This window comes from Toxorhynchites rutilus, chromosome 3 (assembly GCF_029784135.1).
Source record: "Toxorhynchites rutilus septentrionalis strain SRP chromosome 3, ASM2978413v1, whole genome shotgun sequence".
Taxonomy (NCBI): domain Eukaryota; kingdom Metazoa; phylum Arthropoda; class Insecta; order Diptera; family Culicidae; genus Toxorhynchites; species Toxorhynchites rutilus.
Window position 1 is genome coordinate 9,680,496 of NC_073746.1, and position 25,509 is coordinate 9,706,004.

At 39.6% G+C, this 25,509-nt stretch overlaps 1 protein-coding gene across 7 annotated transcripts in view; it reads right to left on the reverse strand.

Annotated features, from left to right (window-relative positions):
• Nucleotides 1–25,509, reverse strand: part of LOC129778967 (beta-1,3-glucosyltransferase) — a 71,481-nt gene that overhangs the window by 33,450 nt on the left and 12,522 nt on the right. For 2 of the 7 annotated variants that reach the window (XM_055786171.1, XM_055786168.1), the window contains exon 2: nt 16,979–17,321. In XM_055786171.1, the coding sequence (XP_055642146.1) occupies nt 16,979–17,069 (91 nt within the window). In that variant the 5' untranslated portion in view covers nt 17,070–17,321. Of the gene's footprint in view, nt 1–16,978; nt 17,428–25,509 lie in introns of all 7 variants that reach the window. The other 5 variants (XM_055786174.1, XM_055786173.1, XM_055786172.1 and 2 more) reach the window with 5 other exon arrangements.

Sequence of the window (25,509 nt, forward strand, 5' to 3'; positions counted from 1 at the left end):
AGTGGAATTGCAGAAGCATCATCCCTAAACTAGACCAATTTAAATTTTTAGTTCACAGTTCTAACTGTGATGTATTTTCTCTCTGTGAAACATGGCTTTGTTCAGCCGACGAGCTGAATTTTCACGATTTCAACATTATTCGCCTAGATCGTAACGACTCGACTCGTGGCGTACTATTGGGGATCAAAAAACGTCACTCCTTCTATAGAGTAACTCTCCCATCGATGACAGGCATTGAAGTTGTCGCTTGCCAGACACAAATCAATGGCAAAGACCTCTGCATTGCCTTGATACATATTCCTCCAAGAACTATGGTCGACCCCCATCAGTTTTTTGATATCATCGAGGCATTGCCGGAGCCGCGGCTTACCTTAGGTGACCTCAACTCCCATGGAACAGCATGGGGATCACTCTACGATGACAACCGTGCCACTTTGATTTATTACCTGTGCGACAACCTCAAATTGACAGTTTTGAATACTGAGGAAGCAACTAGAATAGCCAACCCTCCTGCACGGGCAAGCATGCTAGACATATCACTTTGCTCTTCTTCGTTATCCCTGGATTGCACGTGGAAGGTAATCCAAGATCCCGACGGTAGTGATCACCTGCCAATAATTTTACCGATCGCCAATGAATCAGGTTCTCGTGAGTCAGTCGATATTGCGTATGACCTCACGAAAAATATTGACTGGAGAAAATTTGCAGAAATAATATCTGAAGCACTTGTTTCAATGCATGAACTTCCTCCACTCGAAGAGTATAACTTTATATCGAGTTTGATTTACGAAAGCGCACTTCAAGCTCAAAAGAAACGTGTTCCTGCTACCACTTTCCGACGTCGTCCTCCATCACTTTGGTGGGACAAGGAGTGCTCAAAGGTCTACCTTGAAAAATCATCCGCTTTCAAAACATTTTGGAAGACTTGATTAGTGGAATGGTTTCGAAAGTACCAAGCTCTAGAAGCCAAATTAAAGGTCTGATTAAAGCAAAAAAGCGGGGATATTGGCGGAAGTTCGTCAATGGTTTGTCAAGGGAGACAGCTATGAGCACTCTTTGGAATATGGCTAGGAGAATGCGTGGCTGGAAACATGCAATTGAAAGTGAGGAATACTCTGACCGTTGGATTTTCAAATTTGCAAGAAAGGTTTGTCCCGATTCTGTTCCTGCACAAAGCGTCGTACGCGACATTCCGCTCCAAGGCGATTATGAGAATTTTTCGATGGTAAAATTCTCAATTGCCCTTCTCTCATGTAACAATTCAGCTCCGGGGTCGGACAAGATTAAATTCAACTTGTTGAAGAATCTTCCCGACTTGGAGAAACAGCGTTTGCTGAACTTGTTCAACAAGTTTCTGGAGCTGAGTATAGTCCCACATGACTGGAGACAAGTGAGAGTGATAGCCATACGAAAACCCAATAAGCCGGCTTGCGATCACAATTCGTATAGGCCAATTGCAATGTTATCATGTATTCGTAAATTGTTAGAGAAAATGATTCTACTTCGTTTGGACAAGTGGGTTGAAACGAACAATTTGCTGTCAAATACGCAGTTTGGCTTCCGCCGAGGTAAAGGGACGAACGATTGTCTCGCGCTGCTATCTTCTGAAATCCAAATCGCATTTGCTAGCAAAGAACAAATGGCTTCCGTTTTTCTCGATATCAAAGGGGCATTTGATTCAGTTTTCATGGAAATTCTCTCAGAGAAACTTCATAATCGTGGACTTTCGCCAATTCTGAATAATTTCCTGTACAATTTACTCTCAAAAAAGCACATGTTTTTCAATCATGGCAGCTAGAAATCTTATCGATACAGTTTTATGGGCCTACCACAAGGCTCCTGCATAAGCCCCCTCTTGTATAGTTTTTACGTCAATGATGTGGATGATTGTTTAACTAGAAACTGCACGCTGAGACAACTTGCAGACGATGGAGTTATTTCCATCACGGGTACTAATCCCGCCGTTCTGCAAAAATCCTTGCAAGATACCCTGAACAATCTGTTCACGTGGGCTCTCAAGCTGGGTATCGAATTCTCTACGGAGAAAACCGAAATGGTCGTTTTTTCTAGGAAGCACGAACCCGCCCAATTCCAGCTTCACCTATCCGGTAAAGCGATCAGGCACTCGATGTTTTTCAAATACCTTGGAGTATATTTTGACTCTAAATGTACCTGGGGAATACACATTGCGTATTTGAAACAGAAATGCCAGCAAAGAATCAATTTTCTCCAAACAATAACCGGAACATGGTGGGGCGCCCATCCAGGAGACCTCATTCAGTTGTACAAAACAACGATATTATCAGTGTTAGAATATGGCAGTTTTTGCTTCCGATCAGCTGCCAGGATTCATATTCTCAAGCTGGAGAGAATACAATATAGTTGCTTGCGTATAGCAATGGGGTGTTTGCATTCGACACATACGATGAGTCTCGAAGTTTTGGCAGGAGTACCCCCGCTTACTCTTCGGTTCACAGAATTATCCTACAGATTTCTCATCCGTTGCAAGATCATGAATCCATTGGTGATTGATAACTTCGAAAATCTACTCCAACTGACTCCTCAGTCAAGTTTTATGTCTCTATACCATGAGTACCTTACCCACGACGTGCACCCTTCACCAGGCATCTCCAACCAAGTTTGCTTCCCATACTTTTGCAATTCCTCTGTCATTTTTGATCTGTCCATGCGACAAAAAATCCATGGAAAATCCAAATTGCTTATAACGATTTTTTTCACATTCCTCGTCAGGACACACTCGTTAGTTGGCAGCGCATGTGGAGTGAAGATGAGTTCGGTCGTTGGTTACACACGATTATCCCTAAGGTTTCGACGAAAGCTTGGTTTAAGGGATTGAATGTCGGTCGTGATTTCATTCGCGTGATATCTCGGCTTATGTCCAATCACTACAAACTAAACGCGCATCTCTATCGTATTGGGCTCGCAGCAAACAATCTTTGTGACGATATCGAGCATATTGTCTGGTCGTGTATCCGGTTCCATGCTGCTCGCTCTCAGTCTTTGCTCACTGAGAGCAAAAGGCAGACAATCGGATATCCCCGTTCGGGATATCTTAGGTAGCCGTGATCCTGATCTTCTGCTTCATCTGTACCTGTTCCTCAGAAACGCCGATGTCAACATTTAATGATGTTTCCTTCGTTGTGTCCCCGTTTCATTTCCCTCCTATCCGATCGATAAACTTTTACTTAGTTGCGGCAATACATACACACACTCTTTACAGATACACGGGCCAAAGGTTGTGCAGTCCACTGATCATTCAACAAGAGCCAAAGGTTGTACCGCTCATGACAACTCTACAAGAGCTGATGTTGCGCCGGCTAGTGCCCATTCTATCCTGGATTCCTCCAGTCGAGAAGACGCACCACGCTAGATATGGGGTACAGACTAGGGAGGCGTTGCTGATTAATGGTCAGCTGCATAACAATAGGAAGTATCCCGTGTCGGGCACACGTACAGAGCATTGGAGACAGCAACATCACAATTCCGAAAACACTTGTAATACTAACCTCGAGCCAACCGCGAGTAATCGGTTACATATTACTAACATACTTATAAGGCAAACATTGTCGGCCCCGTCAGGTTGACACCATATGAGCCTTAATAAAAATATATATTTTGGATAAAAAAATGCAGTGATAACAGGTTAATAAAGGGTGTGTCACATCAAATTGCATCACGGAAAAAACGCTGTAGAAATTTAATTTTTAGGAATTATATCTTCAGCTTTCGCTTATAAACAGATAAGAGTGTATAGATCACGTTGGCCATGCTTCACTGTCAATTTTTCGTAAATTTGGAAAAATGTCGTCGAACGAAAAAGAGCGTCGTGAATTAATCCTGCGCACTCATTTCGAGAATCCGGAGTTGTCACATCGGGACATCGGTAAGATGCTGGGAATCGTCCAATCCACGGTCAGCAGAGTACTAAAACGATACTTCGAGAACCTAACCATCGACCGGAAGGTGAAGAACGGCAAAAATGGATGCTCCGTCAGTGAAAAAGATCACAAGCGCGTAGTTAAGCAGTTTAGACGTGATCCGAGAAGTTCGGTCCGGGATGTCGCCAATAAGCTGAATTTGTCAAGTTCATTCGTCCAGCGGACCAAGCAGCGGGAGGGCCTGCGTACATACAAGGTTCAGAAGGCTCCTAACCGCGACGAAAGGCAAAACATGGTGGGGAAGACGCGAGGCCGGAAGCTGTACACCGAAATGCTGACGAAGCCGCATTGCCTGGTAATGGACGACGAAACCTACGTCAAAGCGGACTTTCGTCAGCTGCCGGGCCTGTTGTTCTTCTCCGCAGAGGACAAATTCAGCGTTCCGGAGGAGATTCGCAAGCAGAAACTATCCAAGTTTGCCAAAAAGTACATGGAGGGGCAAGCGATCTGCTCTTGCGGAAAGCGGAGCGCTTCCTTCGTGATGACCGGCACGGTAAACGGTCAGGTTTACCTTAAGGAGTGCCTACAGAAGCGCTTAGTACCACTATTGAAGCAGCACGAGGGCCCGACCATCTTCTGGCCGGATCTCGCTTCGTGCCACTATTCAAAGGACGTGTTGGAGTGGTACGAAGCCAACGGGGTCTCCTTCGTGCCAAAGGAAATGAACCCGCCCAACGCGCCGGAGCTTCGCCCAATAGAGAAATATTGGGCGATTATGAAGCAGGCCCTCCGGAAGGACCCCGAAGTTGTCAAATCGGAGGCGGACTTCAAAAGAAAATGGATTTCTGTTTAAAAAAAACTACAACCTGACGTTGTACAGAGCCTTATGGACGGGGTAAAGAGGAAGGTGCGAGCATACGGGTTTGGGCTCGAAGTATGAATAAAAAGAAAATGCCAAAAGTTGTTTAACAGTTTTTATTTTACTGTCTAAAATTTTCAAAAGGATCGGTCTACTGGGCGAATTTCTACAGCGTTTTTTCCGTGATGCAATTTGATGTGACACACCCTTTAAACCTGGTTCGGGAGCAAATTCTTCTTCTTCTTCTTCTTCTTATATGGCACTAACGTTCCTAGAGGAACTCCGCCGTCTCAACGTAATATTACTTGCGTCATTTTCATTAGTACTTAGTTGAGATTTCTATGCCAAATAACACGCCTTGAATGCATTCTGAGTGGCAAGCTCTAGAATACGCGTGACCACAGTGCAAGTCAGAGGAAATTTCTTTGAAGAAAAATTTCCCCGACCAGAACGGGAATCGAACCCGAACCCCCGGCATGCTAGGTTTGACGCTAGCCACTCGGCCACGGGAGCAAATTCAATTGTGCTGAAAATTTCTCTTCCAAAGTATAATCATATAGCCACTTGACCCTTGTTCCTCTCTCAAACAGAAGCAATACTACGCAATCCCCGTTTTTACCACGGTTGCAAAAATAACATCGGCCCAACCAGTAAACATTGAATTGGATTAACTTATCACCATGTTTTCCTCAAAGTCAACGACCTGTCAATATGCTTTTTTTTTTGCACAGGTTTGCGGTTTTTCCCATTTGTTCTCTGGCTCGGGTGGCTCCGGAGTTCGGGTGCAATTATGAATAATAATCATTATTTATAATCTCAATAAAACTAAATCGATTGTGTGTGACCCGATGTCCGTCGTGGTGCGAGGGATGATACTTGTCACCAAGGGTGGCGGTGATATTTGAACGAATGGTTGACAGCGGAATTTGCCATTTAGCGTGTTTTCCATTCGCTGACAGCGCAGTTAAACCACCACCGATCCATATCTATTAGTGCGTTGAGCTAATTAATTGAGTTGAATGAGTTATTCGTGGAATGTGGTTCGCTGACTGGTGCATAATGCAATTTTAATTTTAATTTGACATCTAATAGCGTTCAGTTTTTCCACGCCCGATAGTATTATGGTTTCATCAAATTAGGCGAAATTTCGCGAATGCACGTGTCATGATAACGAACTCAAAATGGTTTGCCATACAGCATCGCTGTCATGTTTGGCATAGCGCCAGCCTAATTTAGCATTACAAAGGTAAATCAATGATGAGAACATAACTGAAATTGATATCCTATAATAGATTCCGCATCATGCTGAGAGGACGACTGCTGTTCTACTCCAATTGATTCTATTGCCTATCTCGGGATTCCCTTTTGCAGGAACCACATGACATCCAGAGCCAAACAGGTGAGTGAAAGGAACTGACAATGGAACGGATGGAAGCCGATATTTCCGTTAGTAATTTCAAGCAGAGAATTGGTTCATCAAATATATCCGGCGAGCCGACGTGAAGCAATCAGGATTAATCGGGCTTATGCTTTAAGTATGAGCAGCCGCATCATATCGATCTGATAAAACGACCAATGTGGGTCAAAAAGGTGCAGGCATAATAACTCGAGTGATCCATTACGTAAATGATTCTGATTTTAAACTTTCAAGTGAAATTGATGCTGCGCGTGTAATTCAACTGGGGATACGATCCATGATTGTGGCATAGCGTTCTACTTTTTCTGTGATCTGCATATCTGTTTGTCAGATATACTACTCAGCAAAGATGGGAAGTATACTTTCATAAATATATAATTTTTTTTTCGTTAAGATTATCTATATCCCATAGAGAACTCTAGAAGGACTACCCGAGTCTACGAGTAAATCAGTAAAATATAAACATGTATCACACAAATAATGGAAACGATTGAATTTGCACACAAAATGTTGAACGCACAAGACTTATTATAAATAAGTCGTGTTCCTATGCAATCAATGGTAGCACTTACTATTGTAGCGAGTCTTGTAAACATTGAGCATTTTGAATTTGTGGTTCATTACCCGTTTGTATGAGTGTGCTCGGATAGTAAAGATACTCGCTCACTTCTCGACTCAAAATATCACGTAGATGCCGTCAAATATTTTGTTTTATTTGGGTGCACTTTTCATGTTGATAGATCAAGTAAAATGTGGCTAACGGAAATTTGAACTCAATTACAAAAAAATGTTCTGTATTTCTGAAAAAGTACGTATGGGTGAGATTGTTGTGTCCAATTTGATGACGTGGACAGGGCATGCTAGAGGTCCGGATGAGGTAGAAGTCGTACGAAGACCATTTTGATGTAGAATTTTAAATATAAAAGTTAGAGTAAAAAACCGTTGTTTCATAGCTACCCTAATGCAGCTCAGATAGAATGCGCTAAAACAACTTTGTGGGAGATATTTATTGTTTAGACAAAAACTGTCTTAGACAAAATTGTTACATATGATAGAGCGCTCATTTTTATGTTATCAAAAATAGGGTGACCAAAATTGAAATGAAAAATCTAACTTTTTTATCTTTATAGATAGAGATAAACATAGTTGAACAATAATGTAGCCCCAGTTATTTTAAACAACTTTGTAGAACAATGATTTTTTCTATCTTTTAAAATAATCGTTTTAACGCTTTTTTTAAGTTGCATTAGGGTGACCATGAAAAAAACGTATTTTTTCTGCTTTAACTTTCATGTTTCAAATTCTACATCAAAACTGTCTTCGTACGACTTTTAGAGCTTATCGATACCAACATTTTGCGGTGCAGAACTTGTCTATATCTTAATCCTACTCAAAGTTATTGATGGTTTTTTACCCAAAAACTCATGATTTCAATTTTAATTTTCAAACACAAAAATAACATAGTTTTGAAAATCACACATAATGTAGAGTGAAATATGCTCTTTCAAATGCCGCCAATAGCTAAATTTCATACTAATGACCGATCGTGCATTGCAAAACGTTTAGCACAAGTGTCCAATTGTATATAGTGGCGGTTGTGTTAAAAATGACTGATATGACACAATTTATCCCAATTTCCATAGAAAAAACCAATGTGTGTTCCCGCTCGTAAACGGATCGTCCGATTTAAGCTGTTTATTTTGTTGTGTTTATCTACACCCAAGGAATGCTCATGTGGCGCGAAAAATTGGAAAAGTGAAAAGAATATTGGAATATCCAGGTGTCGGGTATACAGGTCCAATTGAATTGCACAATTTGACATATCAACCATTCCATGCCAAACCGATATAATGGTTCTTAGATTTTCGTGAAAAATTGGTAGTTTTGTTTCTTATCGCAAAATATTTGACCTGTAAGTTCTATTTTTTTATTATGGTACCCACTTCCTTTTTGGGATAGTCCGATTCATACGATCAATATATTAATTTAAAGTCAGTCAGCTTATCTTTTTTGAAAAAATACTGCACTTGCAGAAAATTTGAATTTTGTTTTCGCAATGATTGATTGTATTTGTTTTTTTATGGTTTCATGGTCTCGGGATCAAAGGCGTTATATTTTTCTATATTTTTTCTTGGAAGCTGAGGATTTTTTACATAACACATCCAAAAATCTGAGATGTGTTCTTTTTTGTTTTTGAATAATGATTTTTGAAAGTTAGCCGATGGTCTGAAAAAATAATGTTTCCTTTATTTTGAAATGAAGTTTTTCAAAAATTCATACCTTTTTAATTTCTGCGCCGATTCAGATAATCGACGGATGAAATTAGGGATTGTGAACCGGTTTTACCGGTAATACCGGATAATTTTTCATTACCGAATTACCGGTAATTTCAGAATCAATAACCGGTGATTTCGGTTATTGAATTTTCGTGGATTTTTTTCGGATGTTACGAACAAAGTGAAGTGTTCGTGTATTTTGATTATTGTTTTAGGTATATTTGAAGATGTATTTTCCATTTTTTGAGTGCACGAATAATTATTATGATGCTGTTGACAGCTGGATGCGTAGATGCTGTCTGAAAATCGGTACCTTGCTGGTGGTATCGATTCTGAGCAACGGGGTGTCGTAGAACAAATTCCAATGAATATTTTGAAACTTTAGGACAATACCTAAAGCGTTTTTGAAAGTTCAAAAAATTTCCGAATTTTTTTTTATGAAAATTCTAAATTCTAATTTTTTTTTATTATCTAAATAGCGAATTTTAAAAAATCGAAAAAGTTAGATATCAAAAAACGGCTATAGAACGTCTTCGATAATTTATTTTTACATGCTGATAGATAATTTCAGCCAAATCGGTCGAGTAGATATATGATACCACCAGTTGAAATAACATGGTTTCGAGAAAAACGTGTTTAAAAATTCGTACAGCTATACTATATCCCTTTAGGTGACTTCATACTTTTGGCTGTAACTTTCCAACGAAATCAAATATCGAAAAATCGTTTTAGGACATCATTTCTGAGGGCATAAGTTTCCCAAAAATACAAAAAACAAAATTTTTTTTTTAATTTTCCAGACCGGAGTCCCCCTTTAAATAATATTTGCCTTTATGCAGTTTTGAAATATTACTCGAGAATCAAAATGAGATAGAAGAAACCCAACTGGCAGTGTTGCGCCGATTCTACAATCTCTGTATTCTTTGAAACTCTGAAAATTCTGAAATTGAAATCCGAAAGTTCAAAAATCGCTGCCCGATATGAAAATGAAGCACAGGATAAGCTTCAGCGATGAAAAACTAACAGCGATAAATTTTGACTGATGCTCTCGAACCAGTTTTGGTCGTTTTTGGGTTGAACTGCTATGCCGGAAGAACTGCACCCTTTAATTTCGGAGCAGCTGCTTGAAGTCTGTTACCGATCAATTAATTATTGCCGGTCACGATGAGTTGTCTTTCAATGTTTTCTGTTTAGTATGTAAGTTAACCCGAAGTGAGTCCGACAACGATGAGCTGAGAAACCAAGCTGTCAACGTTGACAGTCAGAACGGGAGGAAGCTTCAGCAGCGACTGGAGAAGACAGAAGAAGAAAGAAACGAAAAAGTAAAGGAGGCGCTTTTCGTTCTGGAGCCAGCAAGCGATCCGAACCAACTAAGGAAAAATTGAAAGAAAACTGACGTAAAAGTTCAGGAAGAGTTGATAGAAATTTGAAGTCAAAGTTGAAAGAGAGCTGAAGTTTAGGTTTAAGTAAACAGAAGAAGAGAAGAGAGTGATAGAAAAGCTAACAGAAGTAGAGCGAAGTGGAAATAAGTGGAGTGCCTTCGGGCAGTACGACTAAAGCCGTATTTAACAAGTCCTCATTGAAATGACTGCAGAAAAACGTTTCGTATATGCAGATTTGTTTGCCTATATGAATAATAATTCTGCTCGTGGTCGTGACACAATTAATGATGATATCGGCGTCTTCTATCAAACGTCACGGACTGCAATGATCAAGCAGACATTTGAAATCGTTCGTGACTTGATGAAATTTGACGATTATGGTATTGATTCTGTAGCTGGACAACAGTAGGGAAAAAATCCACTGGACGTTTCAGAATCTGCAGAACAGTTGAGGAAAAACTTGAATCACGGTTGCAGATATCAACATCTAGTCCAAGCTCAACGTCGATAAACGGATTGATGAAAACCCTCAGACAAGAGTTTTTGTATAGAGGGCGTTAGAGGTAAAAACGTGAAAATGGTATTCGATACTCTTCGTACTGTACGCCCAACATCATTGGACTCTGAACGTGCTTTTTCCTCTTCTGGAAATTTCGTTAATGATATCCGATCTAGATTAGATGACAACAAAATTCACATTATTTGTGTCCTTAAGTGTTACTTTAACCAACAAACAAAGTAGAAAACTTTTCAAAAAATTTTCTTGTAAACTAATCATTATCAATAAAAGCCCTTTGATCAAGAAAATATTTCATTTTAAAATATTGTTTTTACCGGTAATTTACTGGTTCTACCGGTAATTTTGGATATGTTATGTACCGGTTCTACCGGTAATTTTGGATATGTTATGTAAAAAATCCTCAGCTTTCAAGAAAAAATATAAAATAAATACAGCTCCCATGGTCCCCAAACCATGTAAACTATAAAAAAACAAACACAACACATAATTACGAAAACAAAATCTAAAATTTTCGTTAGCGTAAACACACTTAGAAAGCGAAAAATTTGGAATAAATCTACCTTTTATATTTCAAATGTACATTCTTTGTAATAAAGTAACATGATTTTTGTGGTGAGAAAAAATGATAATTGTGCTCGACCATGATAATTATCTTATTTTTTTCATTATTTCGATCATACGGAACATATGAGCCATCTCAAGGGCCAAGGGCCACAGAGGGCGGTTTTCACCATATCTCATTCCACATCGCATATTTATCGAGATATGCACCATCCAACGACTAATGACTACCCTTCTGTCATTATCACTCGGTTGTGAACACTGATGGAGTGAACAAACAATTACCCACAAAGAAACAAAACGGCCCTTTTCAGGACCACCAAATCATTATCAAAGAGTATAACGATGAACTTCTTCAAACATATCCAAAATCAGCAGGCAACAGATAACCTAACAGAATCCTACGTCAACTATGCGGTCGTGTGCCGGACACAACCTTCTTTTGACTTTTTTATGACAATACAATTATGCTGTTGCGAATTTCATGCCAACTAGACTGGTTATCGGCAGCACCATCTCAGATTACAGTGAAACGTTGTGGGTGTGAAGACATTGGTCATTTAGGCAAATTTGTATACTCGAAATCTAAAAAAAGCTATTTTAGAAAAAAATGTTTTTTCTCATTTTTTTTTCAAAAATTCTTAACTCAAAAACTATAACACCTACAAAGTTTTGGTCAAAGAATGAAACACAGGAAATTGTTTACCAAAATTGTAAATATCAAACAATTTTTTTAAATGAAAAAAAACATAAAAATTGAGATTCATTTTTCTCAAGAACATATTTTTTTAAATTCAAAAAAAAAAATATGAATAGCCCATACAATTACCAACAAGTCATCCATACATCGAAAGATGGGCACTTTCACAGGGACAATGTTATTTTAATTCACTTTCATGTTTTCTTCGGAACAATTACAACTAATCCGAATTTTGCTCAAAGTCAAAATAACAATATGGTAAATTCGACAATGTTTTAGATCTTGTATGCTACATGCGCTGAAAAGTCCAGGGATCTGTATTCTGTATGGATGGAATAAAGGAAAAAGAACTCGCCAATGTGATATAGTATGACAAGATCAATACCCAATTATCAATCTTTCTTATCAGTAGAAACAAGTTACTTTATTGTAGAGAAAACATATTTGAAAGTTCCAAATTTAAATTTTATTTGCTACAATTAATCGTATCACTCACGTTCAGGGTTGCCAATAATATTTTTCAAAAAACTGGAAGATTGCTCTCAAAAAAACTGGAAGAAAACTGGATCCTGAAGAACCGTTTCATTTTAAGAAGATTGGCTATGATTTATATAAAATTATTTTTTTTATCCATTTCAATGCTCAAGAAATAAAATTTTGTTTGAAGCTTCGTGTAGTAATTATATGGAGCTCATAAAACTGTAACTGTAATTACTGTGAAACGATATTTGAGGGACGGTTTTATTTGGGCAAAACTTGAAAAGTCTCGCATTTATCGCTTCATATCCATAAAATCGCTGATTGAAGATCGTCGCAAAACTGCGAATAGTTCGATACCTCAAAAAGATACGGATTAGCATAAGATACGAGGTAAAATACCGAAGAAAAATACCATAAACAACTTCCCATAATTTTATTTCAATACTCAAATGAGCACATTCAATGCATAAACAACACTGCTCAAGTATTACTTTGATATTGAAATTATCAAGTTTTGGTATTGAGAAGCTGTTTCTCTCATTTTTTTTGGTATTATTCATTGGTAATTTACATCTTATATAAGGCTTGTCCAAACCAAATTTAAGTATGAAGCTCAAAATGAGGTATCCTTAAAAATTATCTCTTATGGTAGATCGATTGGTCTGAACTTCAGAATGGTTTGCAGGACCTACAACATCTGAAATTTATATAAATTGAAACAAAGTATAACACATTGGGTAGGCTGTTAAATATGATAGAAATTGAGTGATAGCTGTTTTTGAAGTAGTTTGATAAGTTTCCAGCATTCGGTTTGCTCTTCGTTTTATCATTTCTGACAAAACACCGACGAATTGAACGTAATGGGAAGAACCAAATAACAAACTCGCCTGTCGCAGAAGTCCATGAAGTACATGAAACACGACTGAAAAACAGTATATTTCCACTACACGCACTACGCGCTAACCATATTCAATTTGAAAATGTGAGCAATACGGAGTTGACTATGTCAGAAAAGAGAGATCGATTCAAGGTCGAACGATAAATGTCAAGAAAAAAACGCTCAAAGAATACGTAGGTAGAGGGAGAGATAATATTTATCATTGTTAATTTATTTTACATAGAATGGATAAAACTAGAGCACACATATAAAAAACTGGATAAAACTGGACGATCTGCCAAAAAACTGGAAGATTTTAGGGTTCAACTGGATGACTGGATCGAGAAAAAAAAACTGGAAGAATCAAGTTTAAACTGGAACTTTGGCAACGCTGCTCACGTTACTTGCAATATAAAATGCCCCTGACTTACATATATTAGGCTGTCAACAAAGTCCTGCGGTATTTCCGCGAGGTGTCGTTGTAAGCGCGTAGTTCTAGTTGTATTCATTGTATCGAGTCATACTGAATCGCAATAAAATCGACCCGTTTCTGAAGCGGATGGTGACTGGCGATGAAAAGTGGGTCACTTACGACAACGTGAAGCGCAAACGGTCGTGGTCGAAGCCCGCTGAAGCGGCTCAGACGGTGTCCAAGCCCTCATTAACGGCCAGGAAGGTTCTGCTGTGTGTTTGGTGGGATTGTCAAGGAATAATCTATTATGAGCTGCTTCCCTATGGCCAAACGCTCAATTCGGACCTGTACTGCCAACAACTGGACCGCTTGAAGGTAGCACTCATGAAGAAGAGGCCATCTTTGATAAACAGAGGCCGCATTGTCTTCCATCAGGACAACGCCAGGTCACACACTTCTTTGGTGACGCGCCAGAAGCTCCGGGAGCTCGGATGGGAGGTTCTTTTGCATCCGCCGTATAGTCCGGACCTTGCACCAAGTGACTTCCACCTGTTTTTGTCCATGGCGAACGAGCTAGGTAGTCAGAAGTTAGCCACAAAAGAGGCCTGTGAAAATTGGCTATCCGAGTTTTTTTTGCCAATAAGGAAGCGAACTTCTATAACAGGGGTATTATGAAGTTGACATCTCGTTGGGAACATGTCATCGAACTAAACGGCGCATATTTGACTTAAAACAGATGATTGTAACTAATTTTATGAACAAATGAAAATTCAAAAAAAATACCGCAGGCCTTTTTTGACAGCCTAATATTTGCAATGCCGATTTACCCCGGGCGGCTTGGTTTTGATGTCTCTGTTAGGAAACATATTTCAGTGGGAACATGAGCTCCCCCTACTTTCATGTGTTTGCAAAGTCGGTTTCTCCGTATCTACATATTCGACCAATCAGAACGAGGTATTTCCGTTTGGAGATTTCTCGATTGTTGGATAGTTAGTTTCATATAATATGTTATTTTATTCATTGTGATGAATTGTTATGGAGTTCCCAGATCGATTGATGCAAGTATCTCGCGAATCCAGCAGGAAATAACTGACCAATAAATGTAAGTACATGTACATGTGTCGTCAATTTCGACCAATCAGAAGTGAGTATTTCCGTTAGGATAGGGATTAAGCTTTTTCAATTGCTCGATAGTTAGTTTCAGGATATAGTTTTTTTTTATTGGACGTAAAAAATTATCATGGAGTGCCGAAAACGATTGACGCAAAAATCTCATCAATCCATCATGAGATGACTGAGCAATAAGCGTTTGAAAATTGGACAATTTTCACGATGTGGTTTTTGATTTTCAATTTGTATCTTAATATGTTCCCGAAAAACATAATCCTACGTCAAAACGCGAACTTAGTAGTCCACCTAGTAGCAAAATCAAAATGCATGAGAACAGGATGAAACTAATACTCAATGTAAACGACATTCCTTTATCGGTATGTAAAATATATATACAATTCTATGATCGGGTCCTGGCAAAAATTGTATCAATATTTTTCGTTTACCACAGAATCATGTTTTTTGTGACGTTTAAGCAGAGATCGCCTGACTCGAATCCCTCACTTAACTCCGATCGTCGATAAAGTAGTGTTTACTGCACGTGTTAATTCCTCCATTTCAGCACAAAATTTCCGTTCATGATTTATCTCGTAGTAAAATGTGAAACAATAATTTACTTTCGTACAAGACCTGGCTTGGGAAAGCTGCGTTACAACCAAATTCCCGAATACAACCTGCTCATAAATATTCGCCAGCGTAGCGCGTTTCTGCATTTTGCATCCCCGCAGACACCACACGTGTGTGTGCATGTGTAAACCAGCAGGGGGGTATGCAATCATGCTAAATGCAAAACAGTTTTCCCAACCCGCCTCCCACCGTGGAGTAAGCCCGCAGATTGCTGCTGCTGCTGAGCCCACCCCAACCAACCCCCATATGAGCCACGCTCAAATATATGTGTATGTGCATATACTTATATTTATAGCGCTCTGCTCGTGATTTGAGGTTCTACATCCCATGCAGAATAAGCAGCATTCGCCTACGCCGAGAGGAGACCGGAGAGGGCGGCGCCCAGGTGTGATCAGAAGTGGCCACAGTTGCGCCAGGGCGATGACAGGAATCAGAGCTCGTTAAGTCGTGTAAGCCGTAGCGGAAGCATGTTTTTATCGCCTGACATCTAATTGGTGGGGAAATTTACGACGATACGTGGATTTTATTGCATCCGCTGGACTTGGACACGGGTGGCGGGGATGAATGGCGGAGGAATGGAAGATCTCACTTGAATTTTGCATTATTCCGAAAGGTTGTTCACTTTAAGGTTACCTGATTTCTCTAAGGGCGGTTGGCGGGAGACAAGCCCGACACACATCTTTGGAATTCCGCAAATTTACATTCCACGCGAGAATTGCTCCCGTTCCGACGTGACAACACGCTATCGCGACGCGAAATGCGGTTCCGTGGGTTGGGTTCCAAATTAAAATTCTCGCAACGCCACAGACATTTATGATGTTAATTATGGCGGGTAATAAAACATGTAATTAAAACTAAAGAAAAAAGTATAATTAGCAGTAACATTTTCCGTGGCTTGCTCTGAGCATTTCCGGGTGATACGCAAATGGGAGGCGGAAAAGGGCTGCGAAAATCCCATGCCCATGCCGATCCGAACCTGGCAATTGTAACGATTTGAAAAGCTTTCTGGGAAAATTAATGTTGACATGAGCATTTGCATAACGGTTGCTGAATATTTCGTGGATGGAAGTTTTGCTGACGTCTAACGATGCACCCGACGAATTTTACCGGAGATATGTTACCGGGCGCATAACCGCATTTCGTACGCCGAATTTGTGGATAACCACAAACTAGCTTCCAGGGTGGGGTTTGGAATTGGATCCCGGATGTAGGAAACGCATGGATATGCGTTTCATCTGCATTGTGCTAATGAAATACGCCGGGCGGAAATCTGCGATCACTACGCAGTTTGGACTTTTTTTTCCGAAGGAATTCCATTGAAATGAATGAAAGCTCGAAATGAAAATCTATACAATACGATTCTATAGAACTTAGCCTACAGGGATGCTGCCTACGCGTACGCTGTTTGCAACGCACTTTCATTCAATTAAATATTTGATTTTTAATTTCAGATTACTTCTCGGTAAGAACGGCACCGACTAATCTGATTCAACATCCTTTATCTCTCGGATTCATGCGAAAATAGGCGTATCATCCATATTTCATCATCCGGGAAGACAAACAGCGAGCTCAGTCACCAATACCGAGACGCTTTGTTTGAGTTTTCCGCCAGGATTACGCGCTCCCTTTGGACGGATAGAGAGCTCTAATCCACAATCAGCCTTCGTAGCGATGCGTTTGACTGTGCGATGGTGGAGGTGGCAGTGATGATTAAATAATAACCTGAACTTGAAGCCCCGCTTTTGTGCGAGTCCTCAGCACGAGCATCTTCCCCGAGCAGCTCTCGGAATGGTTTACATTATGGAGTGGGGGATTCAAAGGAACGAGTTGTAATTCCGCAAATCGTTGAAAAACTTACCCAATGCTGGAGCGGCCAAGGAAGCCGCCGCCGGTTGTATTTGCGTAACCAGTTGCTGCAGGACAGCCAGAATCAGCGCTAGCGAATGCATAATTAATCTCGCCAAATCGCCAATTCATTTTCGGTTGGAATTCGGTTGAGCATGTCGGATCATTTCTTCGTGTCACTTACTTGGTGATTCTTCTTCGGGTTTGTTTCACTAACGATTTAATAAAGACACATTATCTGCCCGCATCGACACCTGTTTGTTTGTAAACACTTTTCACAGAACCGTATTCCGATGGTTATTCAGAGTTCTTAACAGCACGGTCTTCATTTGCTGCGCCACGTTTGTGTTTTACGACTAATTTCAAATTTGATTTGATTTCTCGCTCAGAAACCAATATGTTATCTACACCGGCATGTGGAACTTGTGTTTTTGGTGAGAAGATAAGACTCTCCCTATATAGCTGTGTTCATTTTCAAATTGAATAACAAGTATTGCTGTCGGCCATATTCTATATTCTGTTCCGATTACGTCGGTGGGGTTGTGTTCATATATTGTTGTGTAGAGTGGACCCGATCGTGATTCCCGAGTGTCTGACTTTCTGGGAGCCATCGGCAGTATTGAATCGTTGAGAATTCAACCCATAGTTCTCAACAATATACTGTCAAGAATGTGTAGCGAAAGTTGGAACGGATATTTTAACGGGGTAAAATGGTACATTTTATGAATAAATCTCAATTTTCATGATTTTGTACAAACATCACGAAAATTGGTGTAATCTCGAAAAAATCTTTTGAGACGGCACAGTCTGCTTCGAGAATACCCCTTTTGAAAAATCTCAATATTGAATATGTTACGAAATTATAAAAAAAATCAGACGCTTACAACTGGAACATTTCTTGATAGATTGCAATGATGTTTGTCAATAAATAAGAAATATGTCTACGATTTTATCACAATTAAGAACATTATAGAAACATGGTTGTAAAAAACTATAGAATAATAGACGAATTTCATGCCAACTCGACTAACCTTTGGCAGCACCATCTCAGATAGTAGTGAAACGTTGTGGGTGTAAAGACACGGACCATTTAAACAACCTTGCATACTTTAAATATTCGAAAAACAAATAGACTACTTTTTGGAAAAAGCCAAATTTTTTTCTCAAATTTTTACAAAATTTATAACTTAAAAACTATGATACCTACAAAATTCATATCAAAGGGTTAAATGTAGGAAATTGTTTAAATTTTTACGAAAAAATACCAACAATTTTTCGGAAAAAAATTTCGCTACAAAAATTATTTTAAAAATAAAATTCGTTTTTCTCAAAAAAATATTTTTTAAAAAATCCCAAAAATATATATAAATAGCCCTTTAAATTTCCAACAAGTAGTCCATATATTGAAAGATGGGCACTTTTACAGGGAAATAGTTTTTCTAACAACAACTTTTTTATATTTTCTTTGAAAAAAATACAACTAATCCTAATTTTTTTTTAAAGTCAAGATAGCGATATAGTGTATTCGACAAAGTTTTAGATCTTATTAAAATGTGAACTTCTGTCGAAGACGTCAACTTTCTATCTGTTATAGTTTTTGGAATATAAGTCATTTTTGAATGAAGACTCCTGAAAGAAATATGTTTTGCTCGTAACATTTTTGTGTGTGAATTCTCACGTTTAACATGTTAATAGTTTGTTTTCAAAGAAAATAATTAAAAAGTTGTTGTTCGAAAAACATTTTCCATGTAAATGTGCCCATCGTCCGATGTATGGAAAACTTGTTGGAAATTTGAAGGGCTATTAATATCTATTTATTTCAGAATTTTGAAAGCATATGTTTACGAGAAAAATGAATTTTAACTTCCAATTTTTTTTTCAATGAAATTTTTTTCCAACAAATTTTTAGATAATTTTTAAATGAAAACCTAAGTAATTTCCTATTTTTCATTTTCTGACCATCTTTTTGTAGATGTTATTTTTTTTTATCCAAAATATATATTTTATTAAGGCTCATATGGCGTCAGCCTAACGGGGCCGGGAGTTCAATATTTTGACAATGTTTGCTCAGACTATGTTAGTAATATGTAACCGATTACGCGCGGTTGACTTGAGGTTAGTATTACAAGTGTTCTCATAATTGGTATGTCGCAGTCTTCGATGCTCTGTACGTGTGCCCGACTCGGGATACTTCCTATTGGGATGCAGCTGACCATTAATCAGCAACGCCCCCCTAGTCTGTACCCCATATCTAGCGTGGTGCGTCTTTCTCGACTCGAGAAATCCAGGATAGAATGGTCACTAGCCGGCGCAATCATCAGCTCGTGTAGAGTTGTCATGAGCGGTACAACCTTTGGCTCTTGTTGAATGATCAGTGGACTGCACAACCTTTGGCCCGTGTATTTGTAAAGAGTGTGTGTATGTATTGCCGCGACTAAGTAAAAGTTTATAGATCGGGTAGGAGGGATATGAAACAGGGACACAACGAAGGAAACATCATTAAACGTTGACATCGGCGTTTCTGAGGAACAGGTATAGATGAAGCAGAAGATCAGGATCACGGCTACCTAAGATATCCCGGACGGGGATATCCGATTGCCTGCCTTGTGCTCTCAGTGCTCTAGAGAGCTGAGAGCGAGCAGCATGGAACCGGATACACGACCAGACAATATGCTCTATGTCGTGGTAGCCATCGCCACAATCACAAAGATTGTTTGCTGCGAGCCCAATACGATAGAGATGCGCGTTTAGTTTGTAGTGATTGGACATAAGCCGAGATATCACGCGAATGAAATCACGACCGACATTCAATCCCTTAAACCAAGCTTTCGTCGAAACCTTAGGGATAATCGTGTGTAACCAACGACCGAACTCATCTTCACTCCACATGCGCTGCCAACTAACGAGTGTGTCCTGACGAGGAATGTGAAAAAAATCGTTATAAGCAATTTGCCTTTCAAAAAGTGTGCCTTCTGAAGCGCCCACCTTAGCTAGCGAGTCCGCTTTCTCATTCCCCGGAATCGAGCAATGAGAAGGAACCCATGCTAAGGTAATCTTGAATAATTTTTCGACCAAAACACTCAATAGTTGTCTTATTCTTGTTAGGAAATAAGATGAGCGTTTATCAACTTTCATTGAGCGGATTGCCTCTATTGAGCTGAGACTGTCTGAAAAAATAAAATAATGGTCGATGGGCAATGTTTCAATGATCCCTAATGCGTAGTATATCGCACCCAGTTCAGCGACATACACGGAACAAGGATCTTTGAGTTTGAAAAAGGCACTGGAATTTTCATTGAAGATGCCGAAGCCAGTGGACCCGTTTATGAATGAACCGTCAGTAAAGAACATTTTATCAGATCCAACTTTCCCATATTCTGCCGAAAATATCGGCGGAATAGAATCGGAGCGTAGATGATCTGGGATTCCATGGATTTTTTGTCGCATGGACAGATCAAAAATGACAGAGGAATTGCAAAAGTATGGGAAGCAAACTTGGTTGGAGATGCCTGGTGAGGGGTGCACGTCGTGGGTAAGGTACTCATGGTATAAAAACATAAAACTTGACTGAGGAGTCAGTTGGAGTAGATTTTCGAAGTTATCAATCACCAATGGATTCATGATCTTGCAACGGATGAGAAATCTGTAGGATAATTCTGTGAACCGAAGAGTAAGCGGGGGTACTCCTGCCAAAACTTCGAGACTCATCGTATGTGTCGAATGCAAACACCCCATGGCTATACGCAAGCAACGATATTGTATCCTCTCCAGCTTGAGAATATGAATCCTGGCAGCTGATCGGAAGCAAAAACTGCCATATTCTAACACTGACAATATCGTTGTTTAGTACAACTGAATGAGGTCTCCTGGATGGGCACCCCACCATGTTCCGGTAATTGTTTGGAGAAAATTGATTCTTTGCTGGCATTTCTGTTTCAAATACGCAATGTGTATTCCCCAGGTACACTTAGAATCAAAATATACACCCAGGTATTTGAAAAACATAGAGTGTTGGATCGTTTTGCCGGATAGGTGAAGCTGAAATTGGGCGGGTTCGTGCTTCCTAGAAAAAAACGACAATTTCAGTTTTCTCCGTAGAGAATTCGATACCCAGCTTGAGGGCCCACGTGAACAGATTGTTCAGGGTATCTTGCAACGACTTTTGCAGAACGACGGGATTAGTACCCGTGATGGAAATAACTCCATCGTCTGCAAGTTGTCTCAGCGTGCAGTCTCTAGTTAGACAATCATCCATATCATTGACGTAAAAACTGTACAAGAGGGGGCTTAGGCAGGAGCCTTGTGGTAGGCCCATAAAACTGTAACGAGAAGATTTCGAGCTGCCATGAGAGAAAATCATGTGCTTTTCTGACAGTAAATTGTACAGGAAATTGTTAAGAATTGGTGAAAGTCCACGATTATGAAGCTTCTCTGAGAGAATTTCCATGGAAACTGAATCAAATGCCCCTTTGATATCGAGAAAAACGGAAGCCATTTGTTCTTTGCGAGCAAATGCGATTTGGATTTCAGAAGATAGCAGCGCGAGACAATCATTTGTCCCTCTACCTCGACGGAAGCCAAACTGCGTATTTGACAGCAAATTGTTCGTTTCGACCCACTTGTCCAAACGAAGTAGAATCATTTTCTCTAACAATTTACGAATACATGATAACATTGCAATCGGCCTATACGAGTTGTGATCGCTAGCCGGCTTGTTGGGTTTCCGTATGGCTATCACTCTCACTTGTCTCCAGTCATGCGGGACAATATTCAGCTCCAGAAACTTGTTGAACAAGTTCAGCAAACGCTGTTTTGCCAAGTCGGGAAGATTCTTCAACAAGTTGAATTTAATCTTGTCCGACCCCGGAGCTGAATTGTTACATGAGAGGAGGGCAATTGAGAATTCCACCATCGAAAAATTCTCATAGTCGCATTGGAGCGGAATGTCGCGTACGACGCTTTGTGCAGGAACGGAATCGGGACAAACCTTTCTTGCAAATTTGAAAATCCAACGGTCAGAGTATTCCTCACATTCATTTGTATGGTTCCAGCCACGCATTCTCCTAGCCGTATTCCAAAGAGTGCTCATAGCGGTCTCCCTTGACAAACCATTGACGAACTTTCGCCAATATCCACGCTTTTTTGCTTTAATCAGACCTTTTAGTTTGGCTTCTAGAGCTTGGTGCTTTCGAAACCATTCCACTAGTCCAGTTTTCCGGAGTTTTTTGAAAGCGGATGATTTTTCAAGGTAGACCTTTGAACACTCCTTGTCCCACCAAAGTGATGGAGGACGACGTCGGAAAGTGGTAGCAGGAACACGTTTCTTTTGAGCTTGAAGTGCGCTTTCGTAAATCAAACTCGATATAAAGTTATACTCTTCGAGTGGAGGAAGTTCATGCATTGAAACAATTGCTTCAGATATTATTTCCGCAAATGTTCTCCAGTCAATATTCTTCGTGAGGTCATACGAAATATTGACTGACTCACGAGAGCTTGATTCATTAGCGATCGATAAAATTATTGGTAGGTGATCACTACCGTGGGGATCTTGGATTACCTTCCACATGCAATCCAGGGATAACGAAGAAGAGCATAGAGATATGTCTAGCATGCTTGCCCGTGCAGGAGGATTGGCTATTCTGGTTGCTTCCCCAGTATTCAAAACTGTCAATTTGAAGTTGTCGCACAGATCATAAATCAAAGTGGCACGGTTGTCATCGTAGAGTGATCCCCATGCTGTTCCATGGGAGTTAAAATCACCTAAGATTACCCGCGGCTCCGGCATTGCCTCGATAGTATCAAAGAAATGATGGCGGCCTACCATAGTTCTGGGAGGGATATATATGGAAGCAATGCAGAGGTCTTTGCCATTGATTTGTGTCTGGCAAGCAACAACTTCAATGCCTGTCATCGATGGGAGAGTGACTCTATAGAAGGAGTGACATTTTTTAATCCCCAATAGTACGCCACCAAACAAATCATTTCGATCGAGGCGAATAATGATGAAATCGTGGAAATTCAGCTCGTCGGCTGAAGAAAGCCATGTTTCACAGAGAGAAAATACATCACAGTTAGAGCTGTGAACTAAAAATTTAAACGGATCTAGTTTAGGAATAATGCTTCTGCAATTCCACTGTATTACAGTGGTCAAATCCTTGACCTCTTGCACTGAATCAGGCATCAAGGGAAATGAACGCTGCCAAAAAACCACATTTTTCTTTCAAAAATGTTCTCACAATCGGAAGCAAACATAATACTATGCTTTTAAGAGGGTCGTTTATATTTAAAGCATTTAAAATGTTGTCCATCAGGTCAGAAAGGGCAAGTAGACCAGATTGTGGCTGTTGCCTTGACCGCGAAAAAGGAACAGACGTGTTGGGTGCTGCTCCGGGAAGTGCTGAGGACCCCTGGTGCGTAGAAGAACCGCTTAAACCAGGAGGTACTTGCTTCGGTCTATTCTCAGCACGTTCGATTCGAGTTTTCATTCCAACTTGGGAAGTTTCGGTTTTCTTTCTGGGGAGTGATGTAAAAGAAGTAATTTTTCTTTTCCTGATGGCACCCTGCGATGTACCGGAACTTCCTGCATTGGGAGCGTCAGCAACAGGCTCGTCGTTCTGCAGAATGGAGTGGGGATTGTCCTGAGTCGTTGGAACGGGACTCTTAAGCATTTCTGCATAAGTCCGCTTGGAACGTTCTTTTAAGGAACGCTTGATTTTTTCCCCTCGTTGTATGTACACCGGGCATTGAGTAAGATCATGAGGAGTCCCGCCGCAATGAAGACACTTGCGCTCTTTCGGGCAAGGATTCTTATCATGGCTCTCTCCACTATCTGCGCAACGTTGTTTATTGCAACAATAGGCGGCCGTGTGACCGAGTTGCATGCATTTGTTGCATTTCATTACCCGGGGTACAAACAACCGAACATGTAAACGAAGTGCACCTATTGCAACGTAGCTAGGAAGGGCGGAACCTTCAAATGTCACACGAAAAGAGTTTGTCCGATTGAGGACTCTTTTGTCATTTTTAAGTGACACAGATTTCAGTCGATCGCATGCAAGAATCTTCACACTTTTAAGTGAAGAGTTCTTGAAGCGACCGACACCATCGAGTATCTCTTTTCGAGTCAAACCCTTTTCGTTTATTACACCGTCTATTTCAACGTTGCAACAGGGTACGTATACGCGATACTCGATCGCAAAGAGATCACAGCGCGTTATTTCATTCGCTTGGGTTCTGCTGGAGACGACAACTCGTAATTTGTCTGGCCCCATCCGAGTAATCTCGGTAACTTCGGAAAATTTCTGTGTCAACTCTTTTGAGATGCGAATGACGTTAAGAGGTTTGGATTTTCGTCTAAAGTATACGAAATCAGGGTATTCTTTTAGACGAAAATCCTGCTTCTCGTCTTTTTCCTCATCTTCAGAGCTTTCTATCTCGTAAACAGAATTTTCCTCCTCATCTTCTGTTTCATCCTCCTGCTCTTCAGGAGGAGGTTCATTATCTGATATATTCTTTGGCGTGGATGGGGGATCCTCCCCGCCCTCTGCCATATTAATAAAAACGAAGAAGTAGACAACTGTTCGATATGAACAGAATATAATAATTTGGAAAATATAAATTAGTAAAAGAAATTATATTACTATATTAGTTATTGTTGAAAATTTTATTTATTTCAATTTTTGTTATTATGTGTAATTTGAAAATGAAAAAAGTTCCAATAATAGTTCAACGGTGATGTATCAAAATGAACACCCCTAATGCCAACGCTTGCCGATTTGGTAAACACAAAGTTTAAACAATGGTGTAAATCGTGCACAGAAGCTATACAGAATGATGGAAGAAGAAAGAGGAAAATAAACTTCTACTTGCCGCCGCTGTGTAGCGTGTGTGATGATGTGTCTTGCTGCCGGATTGTCTCGATAGCGCACCACTTTTTATGAGCTTTACTTCGCTCGCAGCGCACCAGATGAAAAAATACACACTAGTATGTTTTATAGTTTTTGAGTTATAGTATAGTGGATGTTATAGTTTTTAAAGATTTTTTTTAGATTTTTCGAAAAATAAGTTGAAAAAACTCAAATTTTTCAAAAAAAAACCCTACAAAAACAATATCAGACCCACAAAATTTTAATCAAAGGATAATGGATTACTGTAGCAAATTATTTTGGTTTTCATTAAAAATTATCAAAAAAATTTTAGAAAAAAAATTTATTGAAAAAAAAAATTGAAAATTAAAATTAATTTTTCTCGAAAACATATGCTTTCAAAATTCTGAAAGAAATAGATATAAATAGCCCTTAAAATTTACAACAAGTTTTCCATACATCGGACGATGGGCACATTTACATGGAAAAAGTTTTTCGAACAACAACTTTCTCATGTTTTTTTTTTAAATGCTCTGCTTATTTTTAGAGAGTTGATGTCTTAGACAAAAGTTTATATTTTAACAAGATCTAAAACTTTGTCGAATATACTATTTCACTATCTTGACTTTAAACAAAATTAGGATAAGTTTTATTTTTTTTATAGAAAACGTGAAAAAGT